The 11,369-nt window shown below is 45.6% G+C and overlaps 2 protein-coding genes across 35 annotated transcripts in view; both read right to left on the bottom strand.

Annotated features, from left to right (window-relative positions):
• The window catches only part of LOC107274236 (hormone receptor 4), a 50,090-nt gene extending 44,969 nt beyond the window's left edge, over window positions 1-5,121 (bottom strand). Inside the window, exons 1-2 of one of the 7 annotated variants that reach the window (XM_025091469.1) lie at window positions 4,351-5,121; window positions 1,309-2,749 (exon numbers count right to left, since the gene is read on the bottom strand). The gene's annotated coding sequence lies outside the window, so the exon portion shown is untranslated. The remainder of the gene's footprint in view (window positions 1-1,308; window positions 2,750-4,350) is intronic. The other 6 variants (XM_025091470.1, XM_025091471.1, XM_025091472.1 and 3 more) reach the window with 6 other exon arrangements.
• Window positions 5,122-8,298: 3,177 nt separating this feature from the next.
• Window positions 8,299-11,369, bottom strand: part of LOC107274232 (probable Ras GTPase-activating protein) — a 65,214-nt gene continuing 62,143 nt past the window's right edge. For all 28 annotated transcript variants that reach the window (XM_025091485.1, XM_025091488.1, XM_015753139.2 and 25 more), the window contains one exon: window positions 8,299-10,384. In XM_025091485.1, the coding sequence (XP_024947253.1) occupies window positions 10,114-10,384 (271 nt within the window). In that variant the 3' untranslated portion in view covers window positions 8,299-10,113. The remainder of the gene's footprint in view (window positions 10,385-11,369) is intronic.

Raw genomic sequence — 11,369 nt, 5'->3', positions numbered from 1 at the left:
GGCCACAGGGAGGGTTGGGGGAAGAGCGGCCTGCTCGGTGTCATTGCCTCGACGCTCAGGGCGGCCAGTGACTCCATCACTGACCTAGTGCCGAGCACGGCCGAGCGCGGCCGAGCTCGCCCGAGCTGGCGGCCGTCGACCTGAGCCCGCGATGCCGGCCTCCACCGCGCCAACGGCACACCAACGCGTCACCTCGCTCAAAAGGCAGCCAGGCAACCAGCCGCCGTTACAGGAGCCGCTCGAGTCCGTGCACTCCCTCGGCCGCGGAAGCGGGGATTTTGTAATGCCTACGGAAACGGGAATAGCCGCGGAACACTCGACTCCTCTTTCCTTGGCTTTGCACCCCCGAGCGTCGCCCTCGCTCTCGGCTCTTCCCATCCTTGCCGAACGTCATGGCTAACCGATTTCATCCGGGCGCGATCATCGGCGCAGCACTTAACCTCCCTCTTTGCTATTACCGACTCGACTCGTTTTTCGTAACGTTGGTACGTTTTGCGCATGAAAGGTACCGGCCGTTGGTTGAGGATAAACAGCCGGCAATGACGAATAATCGAGCATTGCTCGCGTTAAATACCACCGGGGCAGAGCGAGTGCCCGGGAATATCAGTTATTGGCATTGATGCCGAAGAAGCTGAAGGTTCAGTGAGGCTTGATGCGTGCACGCGGTGATAAAGTTTGTTATGAATTCTTAGGCTAGATACCTTCCGGGCTGGTTCTCAATTGTCAAGCGAATGCACGGGCTGCGATTGGCAATGCAAGGAATGCCAGGCCGTCGCTACGATCGAGAATTCGTGAAAAAAGATACGAGAGCGCACAATGTCGAGTGCCGCGACTGCCTTTGAACTACCAACTATAGAAATCGATTGCAGTGCCTCGGATCGTTCCCGAGGACTGGGATACCGGAAGTTGCGGCAGCATCCGTTCGGGCTGTCGCGAGATAAATCGTAATGTATCGAGAGCATTATGAGTTACGAATGTCCCGAAGAGAAGATATGCATCCAACCGTAGAAAGAATTTATTATCGCATAAGACACGTGTGTATGACTTTAAAGTGGCTATAAAAAATTTCAAGGTTACGTAATCAAACAACGTTCAATTTTTATCAAATTACGTCATATCCACCCCATACGCCCTTCCTGTGTATCCTCCTTCGTTAACATTACTCTTTTCATTTCCACTTCAATCCTTTACCCGCGAATAAATTCTGATCTTGCTGACAAGTCGGAATCCACGAAACGCTCCGAATTGGACGACGTATCTCAAATACTAGTATTTTAATAAAAGAAAAAGAAAATTGGTCAAACTCACATTTTTGGTTCGTCGATGAACTGCCATCAATGTAAACTCCAGCGAATTCCAGGCTCTTCTTCGTCGACACCACGACACGACACGACACCAACGAGAGGGACTGCAGGATCGCAATATCACAAATCACAGCTCAGTGTACCTCACTGCTCGAACCACACGTTACAATAGAAGTTGATATTTACCGCCGGGCGATACCGGCAACGGCCGATCGGGGTATAACCGGTCAAAGGATACGTGAAAGAGAAAGGACGATGATAAGGACATAGAGAGGCCACTACGCGTCCGATCCTCGGCGTATTACGTCACGCGACGACGCATCGTATTAACGGAGGATCGTTACAGTTTCACTTTTAAATTCCTCACTTCACTCTCCTGCCGATGCTCGCGGTGCGTGCTGGGTCGAGCCGAGGGGACCGTTCCTGTTACCGTTACCATTGCCGTTGCCGTTCCCGTAGCCGCTGCTGCCACGGTAACATAGTTCACGTGGACACGTGCGTCAGCGCACCACCGATTTCCTCAAGCTCCTCTCGTACGCACGACGCGACTCCTCCCCGACCTCCGCTCCCCCCAAGCCGATCCTCCACAGACGCGTCCGCTAAGAGTCGAGCCTCCTCCTTCCAGCGACCTCTACCTGATTCTTCCTCCCGAAGACCTTCGACCTTCCCCGACGATGGTGCAGTGCACGAAGCTGAGACACCAGGAGACACGGTTCGCCGCTATTGGTTCCCCAGTTGATGACGTCACTAAAGAAATCCCTCTGCTCCCTACCAATTGATCCGTTACCTCCTGCAGTAGACTCGATGACTCCCCGCAAGAAGGAAGCGCCCTGAGCTTGCTCCCGGATCAGTCACGCCTTTGTGACGGCTATTGGGATATCGAAGCTCGTCCGACTAGTTACGCGAACGTGATTCCCACCTGCGCACGGAATTTCCTTCTTTCGAGACATCACCCTCTGCTCGGATCTAAATCGTCCGTCCTTGTCTCGCCCACCGAGGTTGTCCTCCTCCTTCGCGCTGTCCTGATCAGCCGGCCAGGCCAACGAGTACAAGCTCTCCCGTCTCCGACGACGGCCGACGCGAAGGTTCCTCCTCTCAAAGATCCCCGAAGACCCTGTTCACGAGGTTGGCTCCTTTGATTCCCATTGTTCCCATCACTGCCGTTAGCGTCGCTACTGGTTCGCTGTCTCCTCCGAAGCAGGTCAATCCCAATGGCAGAGTGCGTGACGATCGTATCCTGCAGCCCTTCTCTAGCATCTTTCCCTCGAGAAGGGGAAAGAGCTATCCCAACCTGAAGATAGACACGTTCTTCTTGTTATTAATTTTGTCCATATCCTTGCGGCTCTCGACGTCACCAATGATCCACAGGACACGACGGATATCCTATAACTCTCTTCGTCCTCGCCACTTCCTTCGTGCCTTTGGCCGTTCCTGTGCTACGCTCGCTACACGAGGTCACAAAACTTCATGACAACCCCTTAACCTGCCTGATTCTCTAAGTCGGCCAAGGAAATACGCGTGAGCGCCCCCCGAGAATGCCAATAAGGAAAGAAGACAAGATAAATGGGGCACGCACGCGTGCTTCTGACTGCCGGACAACCCTGTTGCCAAAGGGGACAACGCAAACTACCCTCTCGCACTGCACGAAATCGAAAAGAGAATTTAGAATGCGCGACTGTCGTCACAGCTGATTAGCTATGGATGGCACTGGATATTAAATTTTGAATATCTGAAAAAAGCCTCGTCAACCGGACGGCGTGCACGAGTGTCACGGTACTGATCGAATTTTTATCGACGGAAGCTCTCTTTCACGCTGATTTACCTATTTATATAACGATCGAATCTATCTTCAGTTTTCTATCAAAGATTAAGAGGAACCTCGCGTTATCTCTAAAAACATCGACGACTTCGAGCGTCATTGGCTTCCCGATACGTGTAACAACTGTGTAATTCAAAGAACGAAAATATGTACCAAGGGACAACCTCGAGCTCGAATATACATTTAACGTAATCGTTTGGGTGAATTCGAAGGACCCTTCAAGGCTGAACGGGAAACCTAACCTCGAATGGAGGAAAAGTTGAGACGCCGAAGAAACGTTTACGAGTAAATGTACAGCTGCGTTAAGGAACGTGGCGAAAGGGGTACGAGGGTGGGGGAGGGGGGGGGTGGCTAGGAACGAAGAGGAGAAGCGAAGAGAGGAGAGGAAGGTACGTTTTCATTGACGGCACTGCTCTCGAGCAACATAACCTGTAAACTCACGTGACGAGATATTTATATATACGAATGGGGCATGATCGCGCGCGAACGTCCTATGCTACACACGTCCTTCGTACACGGTACGTACACGCCGTATGACAGGACATAGGATAAAGGAGGACAACAGGATGGACATAAGAGATACAGGTTCTCAGATCCCTATCGGTGCGAGATAAGAGGTTGGGACGCGTTTAAAAATGAAAATAAAAAATCCGGCAGACCTGTCTCCTCGATCATGAACTCCTAATCTGCTAATCTGAGATGACGTCACCTAAGAGGGTCACTCCTAATCAATTTGGACCTGCTTCGCGGGACTGGTATAAAAAGGAAGTGACAAGGCGATTCGACCGCGATCGACTTGGCGCAACGTGCTCGAACGGCATTGTGCAGCCTCTCCGCTATTGGAAATCCGTAACACTGTGCACAGTACTTAGTAGTAGTAGTAGCCAGGAGACACACGGAATATTGGATACTTAATTTTATTCATTTAAGTATTCATGTCGTGCGTGCGAAGGGGATAGCGAAAGGTTGATTCCATAGACTTGGAGTGGGACTGAAACTGGGACTAGGAGTGGGAGAGCGAGAGTGAGAGTGAACGAGAGTGACAGTGAGAGAAGGATGAACGCAACGAGATGGTACGAGAGAAGACGAGTGAATTAAAGGAATATAATAATGAGAGCGAGAGAGACAGACAGAGACAGTGACACGGAGAGTAAGAGAAAAACAGATAGTGATGACGATAGTCGGTATAGTAGTTATGAAAATGGTTATGGTAATGGTAATGGTAACGGTGGTGGTATTGATGACGATGATGGTAAACAGCCGTGACGGTAATGATTGTTGTGACGGTGCTGGTGGCGGAGAGAAAAAACGATGCAGTTTTAATCCGTGCGCTTCGGTCTCTCCAAGATCGTTCGTAACGTCAGTTTTCCTTGGACACACGAAATTCACAATTCACTCCTTTTATACTCTTTATTATATCCCGTTTTATTTTCCCTTATCGATCATTGCTTTTCTTTCTTTCTTTCTTTCGTGATATATCTCTTCGTCAATCTCTCTCTCTCTCTCTCTCTCTCTCTATCTCTCTCTCTCTCTCTCTCTCTCTATCGACGATCAACACACTGACACACGCGTACTCCGCCGTTCTCGCATGCGGAATCCGGCGATGACGACGAGAAGGACCAGAACGTGAATGGCACGACAGGAAGGAGCCGAAGACGACACAAGTTCTCACTCGCGACAGTTGACTGACGCACGCGTACGATGTGTTGATATCATCGCGCAATCAGTAGAGAAGAAGCGTCAGTGACGGGCAAGCACGAGAACACCGCGGCGCAAAGCCCGTATCGTGTACCGTATATCGTGTATCGTGTACCGTCTGCCGTGTGCCGTATTCCGTAGGCCGTACGCCGTATGTCCCGTGCCGTATACGAAAGTAAGTTTTCCCTCGGTAGGAGAGGTACCGTGGTAGAGTAAAGCGCGCATGAGGTACGAACGCGGAACGAGGAGCAGCTAACACTCTAGCAGCCGGCAGCGAGCCGCTGGGGTCAATGACCTCTCCTTGCCGTCGACGAGCTCCCCTCTCTTCTATCGGAGGTTACCCCCACCATCGGTACCACCACCGAGCCAAACCAACTACCAGTGATCCCACCTCCACTTCCTCCTCCGCTTCTCACGAGATCCCTTCTCCGCGTTTCAAAGCAACCACCACCACCACCAGCGCCACCACTTCCACAGCGAGAACCTCCTCCATCGGCGTAACCCATAAACCCGTAACCCGTAACCGGTAAGACATAACACGTAACACCCGCCACGTATTCTCCCACCGAGAATCAGTCACCCCTTGGTCCTCTCTCCCACCACCGTACATTTTCACCCTCTGCCCGAGTGTGCCCACAGATCCCTACTCCCCTTCGCTGATTTCAGGGTGGACGTGGAGGGGCTGAAAAAGCCCATGAGGGGCGACGATACTCAGGGTTCACTGGTACAGTAGCCTCGCGCAGTGCAACGCTCTGTTCCTGATTCCGCTCTCTCTGGCTCACCTTCCTGCTCCCACACTTGTATACACGCATGCTGGAACCTCTGCTGTTCCTGAGCTTCCTCGTTCTTGGTCCTTCACCCTTCGTCCTTTGGATATGTATTTTGGGAACCTTTCACTTTTCCGCCATTGCTCTCGTTCGGCCTCTGGATTTTTGCTCCGTCCATTGAGGCTATCTGGAGAAAAAGATCGTATTTGAGGTTATATGACTTTATTGATGGTTGCGTTTACTCACGTAATTCTCACTCAAAATGAGACCTTGAGCTTGCAGTCTTCTTCCTGGGTTGACACTGGTATGCTGCTTGCTGCTGGGTAATGGGAATTATGTCATAGGAAGCATTTTACGTGTTTAGTATGTGGTTCATGAAAAGGAATTTTTTTAAATATAAAGGACGTTGTAGACAGTTGTCAACGTCACGGTGATGGATGCTTTGGAATTGTCATACAGGCTTCGAGGTACGTATGGCACCGATCGAAGCATTCTCTACGCAACATACGATATCTAATCGTTGCAGACATAAAGATTAGATTCTAAAAGAATTTCGATAGTATGACATTCGACAGGAACCTTTCATCTGGCCTATCGTATCTATAGCGTATGCGATTTGCAAGGCAGAAAGGAATTATACCGTGCCGTCGTCGCAACGACCATTTTCTTTTCCCCGCCACTCTATGTCAAAATTATAAAGTTTGCTAACCTTTATGATTCTTTTTGACTTTCAAACGACTTACATGGAAAAGGTGAGAAAACTAGTGATCTATTAATATTTACTAGAAATAGTGTCCCGGCCGTTGTCTAAGCGCCGGAGAGAGATTTGACGATTTTAGAAGGAACACGTGTCGTTTCACCAAAGGCACAACTGGGGTCACGCGAAACGCCAAGACGCCGTTATTACAGATACACTCTACTTCCACTTTCAAAACTAGATCATTACTCACCGATCCTTCATTCGTTAAGCAAGACAATCGTGATGCACGGCAACTAGCAGTTCAGATTCCGTTAATAACTAGATTTGAAAGAATTACCCGTCAGAATTTACAGACTGCCAACCTTAATGTCATCCACGAATCCCGTCTCTCGTTTCAAACAGGAAACATTACGAATGCTCGATCATCGTTTCCGAGCTAAAGATTATGGTTAGAAGTTTAAAATATTTCATATATTTATTACGGGTGTTCTTATCGTCACTAACAACGCCTGTTTCGTAGCTCGTTTAAACATGCGTGTTTCAACACGACTAGATGCTCATACACAGGCGCGCATGCGCAGTACCGTCATTCTCTATGTAGTAACTGGCAGTTAAATATGAGTGCACGTAGTCCCTTACAGGACATTGACTTTGAGATATCGTAAACTCTGCCGACGGCTGTTACACTATCTTATTTCCGCTTATCACATTTTTTCTCTGTATATTATCACTCTTTTAAGTCACTCGTTGCTTACTTTATGAAATCCCCTCTACGCGACTGTCTCTTTCTCTCCCTCTTTTTTCTCTCTCGTTCTATGTCCCTCTCTCTCTCTCTCTCTCTCTTTCACCACGAATCTCTACTACTTTTTTATTCATACTCGATACGGTCCTCTAGTGCTCAACTGTCTGTTATACGTCACTTTGAAATGGAATGAACGAGAGAGATAGAGAGAGAGAAGGAGATTAGCGTACGAGAGAGTAAGAGAGAACAGTACCTAAAACAGAGCGAGTAAACACATTCACGAATAATCTAACTGTACAAGAATTTTGGATATGTAAGTACATAGGTTAATGCAGTAGAAGGAGCTAAGAATATTTAAACATTCTTTAATTTACAATATGTCTACTTGTAAGCAGCCGAACACAATAACTACAGTATGGAGGGCACGGTGTCATTGTCACATGACGGAGGCACCAGGACCGCGAAATTACGAACAAGGTCGCGCTCCTATGCCTTGATAGCGCCCCTCGACACTCCGCATTCTCCGTATCTACTCAACCACTCGAAATGACAACACGTGCGTATTCCTCTCTCTCGTTCTCGTGCAAATTAACTTCGACCAGTGCGTTGAACAGTCTGATGTAAGAAAAGGATGAAAATAAGGCCTAAAATAATAATACTAAAAGAAAATCAATTGAATACTCCTTTTAGCTACATCTATACGATTTTAGTACACAGTATTGTAATATTAATTAAAAAAGTGCATTTTCCAAGCACTTCGCACAGGCTTGAAATATAATAATTAAAAATTGGATTCACCTTAGAAATTTTAGCGGTTCGTTAAACTCGAGTGTAACTAGAGTACTGTGACTCTGCATTCCTTTCTGTGTTCAGAGGGAATTTCACTTCTTTGTCATTTCTCGGCAAACGCTATTCTATCCGTCTCCTTTGCTCTCTCGCGAAACATGAAGACTCCATCCTCTCTACGCTGACAACTCGTGCTTTCAAGATGGTGCATCGACCTTTCCATATGTTGCCTTGTAATATTATGCGTATATGTGTGCGTATACGCAAGAAAAAGACGGAGGGTGCGTAAGTATATTGATTTCCTGAAGCTTTGCCTCCGCGACCGTTAGAGCAATTGAATTGATTAGATCGTCAATCTTGATTTAGTTTTCTCGAAATCTTGTCCAATTTCTTCATAGTACGAATTATCCTAGGCGGCGCTGTTGTCTAGTAAAATTGATAATTATGATTGAGAAATAAAAATAAATTAATAAGAGAACTAGTATGTCTAATCATCTTTATTTCTTTCATATGGTACTAATAACTGCTATATGCTTAAATACAGGTGATCTATTACAGAAAAGAATATACCAAACTTATTAATGTACATACTAATAATTCATATTAAATAGATATTCACTATTTAATCGATTACATCATCCAGCAAAGTAGCATTAATACATTAACTTCATGATGTAGACACTTGGCGGTGGAGGAATTTTATTCGAAACCCGAAGAATATATATAAATATATATATATATATGAGAAAAGTACAAAATTGAGGAAAAAACAAGAAAGAAAGAAAGAGAAAAGAGATGATAAACAAAGTGAAAGAATATAAAATAATCTCTATACAGGTGTATCGACAAAAGAAAAATTGTAAAGAAACCAAAGTTCCTTCATTTACGCGTGAACAACCATATTGTACAAGTCGTAAATATAATACTTTTACGTGGATTAAATTAAAATTATAATAATACTCTCTATCACTCGGATTCTCACGCTTCATGCATTCCGTCGCGTACACTCTCTTTTTACTAGCGTAAAGTAATGGCTACGGTAAATTGTTGTGATGTAAAACGCAGTAAACACACCATCGATCAGTGAATCAAATATTATTTGAATTTAATAATTTGGGTGTCGCGCGCTGCAAACGCATTTTCGCGCCCTCGGTGTTTGTGACACGCAGGCAGCCAGAAACTCATTGAAATTTTCAGTACAGCAGAAATGGCAGTTTCCAAGGAAAATCTCTCCCTTCGGTTTCCATGGTCTGCGAAACTCAGGTCGAGGCGTGCATGATAATGGCTCACGTTGGCCATTCGTTAATATTGAAAGTCAATGCGAAAAGAAAGCGCACCGATTGCGTATATCGATTGCCGAAAGTATTTCTCAAAGAAAATAAGCAGCTTAAACGATATACAAAAAAAAAAGACACGTATCTACAACAACGCGAAACATTTATACAAATGGAAAAATCTTCATCTTTGGTAGAAACTATAAAATAAATATCATTGCTTAGAAGAGTAAGGTTTTTCTTTTCCTTTGTTTAGGTCAAGCCACGTTCCAAGCTGACTATACCTCACGCTCCGCACGATTAACGTAGTGACAACGCAATTGTGAAACGCGGCGGCATTTATCTTTTCCTAGATTCGCATGATTCACGTCGTAAAGCATCGAACGGGACTTGTTCTCTCTGGTATTACAGTTTCTACGTAATTCGTCTAGAGGAAAATATACTCGCGCGTTACGGGTATAAAGAGCCTCGAAAGATGTGTCTCTTAACAATCATTATTAAAATGCTTCTCTCGATCGATCATGCGGATTCGATGGCACGTGGCCAAAGGTACTTTTTATATTCCAAAACGCAGAGAAGATCTAGGTGGAACGTCTCCGTCTGATAAATTTTAACGAGTATTCCAGCAGGGATCTTCACCCTGTCTTTATCCTTGTTCCAGCTCGAACGAGGCAAAGCCAAGATGATCGTTCACCGAGAATTAAAACTATGACTCTCCGCCAACACTGCAGCAGTCGCCATTTATTTATTCCTCTATGAGGCACGTCTGTCATTTATTTGACGTTCAACCGACAACAATTCTCTACGCGTTCTATGCCTAATCACTATGGTAGCCTCTCTTCTATTATACGTTAGTCCTCGAAGCATCGAACGCTCCAGACGAGCTTCTAGGTTCTACTAACCTAATCCTAATAGCTCGAGCTAGGTAGCCTAACTTATTTTCATGAACCATGCTCAGTGTTAAACTCATCAGATCCAGAACCAGTCCCGGCAAAGACGTCGTCATTGCTCCGCGTAAACTCTCTAACAGGAGGAGCTCTTAAGTTCCCCGATATCAGCGATATTTTGCAGAAGAGCAGCAGCCTCGCTGCTCGGCTGTGCCTTGGCGTTGTATCGCTGCTTGAGGGTGCTCAATGCGGACAACAGTCTTGTGTTCGATGACATGAGGCGCGAATTTGCCGCGTCCAGGGCAGCTATTTGTTGCTCTTGCGCGTCGATCACGCGCTGCTTGAACGACAATGCTGCAGACATCTTCTGCTGCTCGCGTCGTAGTTCCTCCTCCACGGATATTAACCTGCGGGCAAATTAATGTCGATTATTACTTCGAAAGTTTAATAGTAAGAGATAGGTTGCTGAAAAAACTCAACCAATCTCGATCAAACGTCCTAAGATCTTTTCTGGTCTGTTGATTCTTTTCCTACTGCTGTCTACTGACACCTTGCTGACCGGTAACTCGTGTTGCTGTGACCGAACAACTTGAAAACGCCAGCCGCGCGGCTTTAAGTTTAAGCTCCAAAGCTCAGGTGAGCAAGGTGTCAATGTCAGCAAGCAGCATGTAGAGATCGTAGGATGGTTTGATCGAAGGTGGAGAAGGATTGTGCCTTTGATCTTAAAGATCAATTATGCTTTTTTGCATATGAGCTACTTTCCGTTGAAATGCGCTACGAGTGAAATTATTGAACTTTTAGGACATTTCACTCGTTTGGTGTCGTTGAGTAAATACGTCTTTATATTTCCCATGCTACAGGAAGTAGTAGCCCCTGTGCAAAGGAAGACTTTTTTTTTTGCCAAAGTAATAGCGCAGGTAAACGAGAATGAATGATGTCGAAAGAATAGGTTAAAAAATTGTATAAAGCCAGAATAATGAAAGTCCAGAGAAGAGAAGAAAAAGGAAAGAGAGTTTAGTGCGGTGTGTACATAAAAAGTCGGTAGGTGTATTATAGTAATATTAAAGTAACAAATGTGGTATGAATAAGGTTCAGAGATATTTTCATGAGCCAACTTGTACTCAGGTATATAATGTAAGTAAATAGAGAATAAAAAGCATTTTTATATCTAACCCAATGAAGACATTCAAGACCTGATAATGAAAAATTAATTGAAATGTATCCGTGCAACTACGTGAAAAAAAATGCGTGAGAGTTTACGAAATTGTGAGAAGTATGTGAAAAAGTCGAGGAGATAGAAATAAAAGAAAAAAAAACCCAGAAAGTGCAAGGATTTATCGAAAGTTCGTTCGAATGTATGAACGGACGTGCACATGAACAAATGAAGTGATT

Source organism: Cephus cinctus, unplaced genomic scaffold, assembly GCF_000341935.2.
Source record: "Cephus cinctus unplaced genomic scaffold, Ccin1 Ccin1_scaffold2545, whole genome shotgun sequence".
In the NCBI taxonomy this organism is placed as follows: Eukaryota; Metazoa; Arthropoda; class Insecta; order Hymenoptera; family Cephidae; genus Cephus; species Cephus cinctus.
The sequence above is the reverse complement of the archived record's forward strand: the minus strand, read 5'-3'. Positions and strand labels throughout refer to the sequence as shown.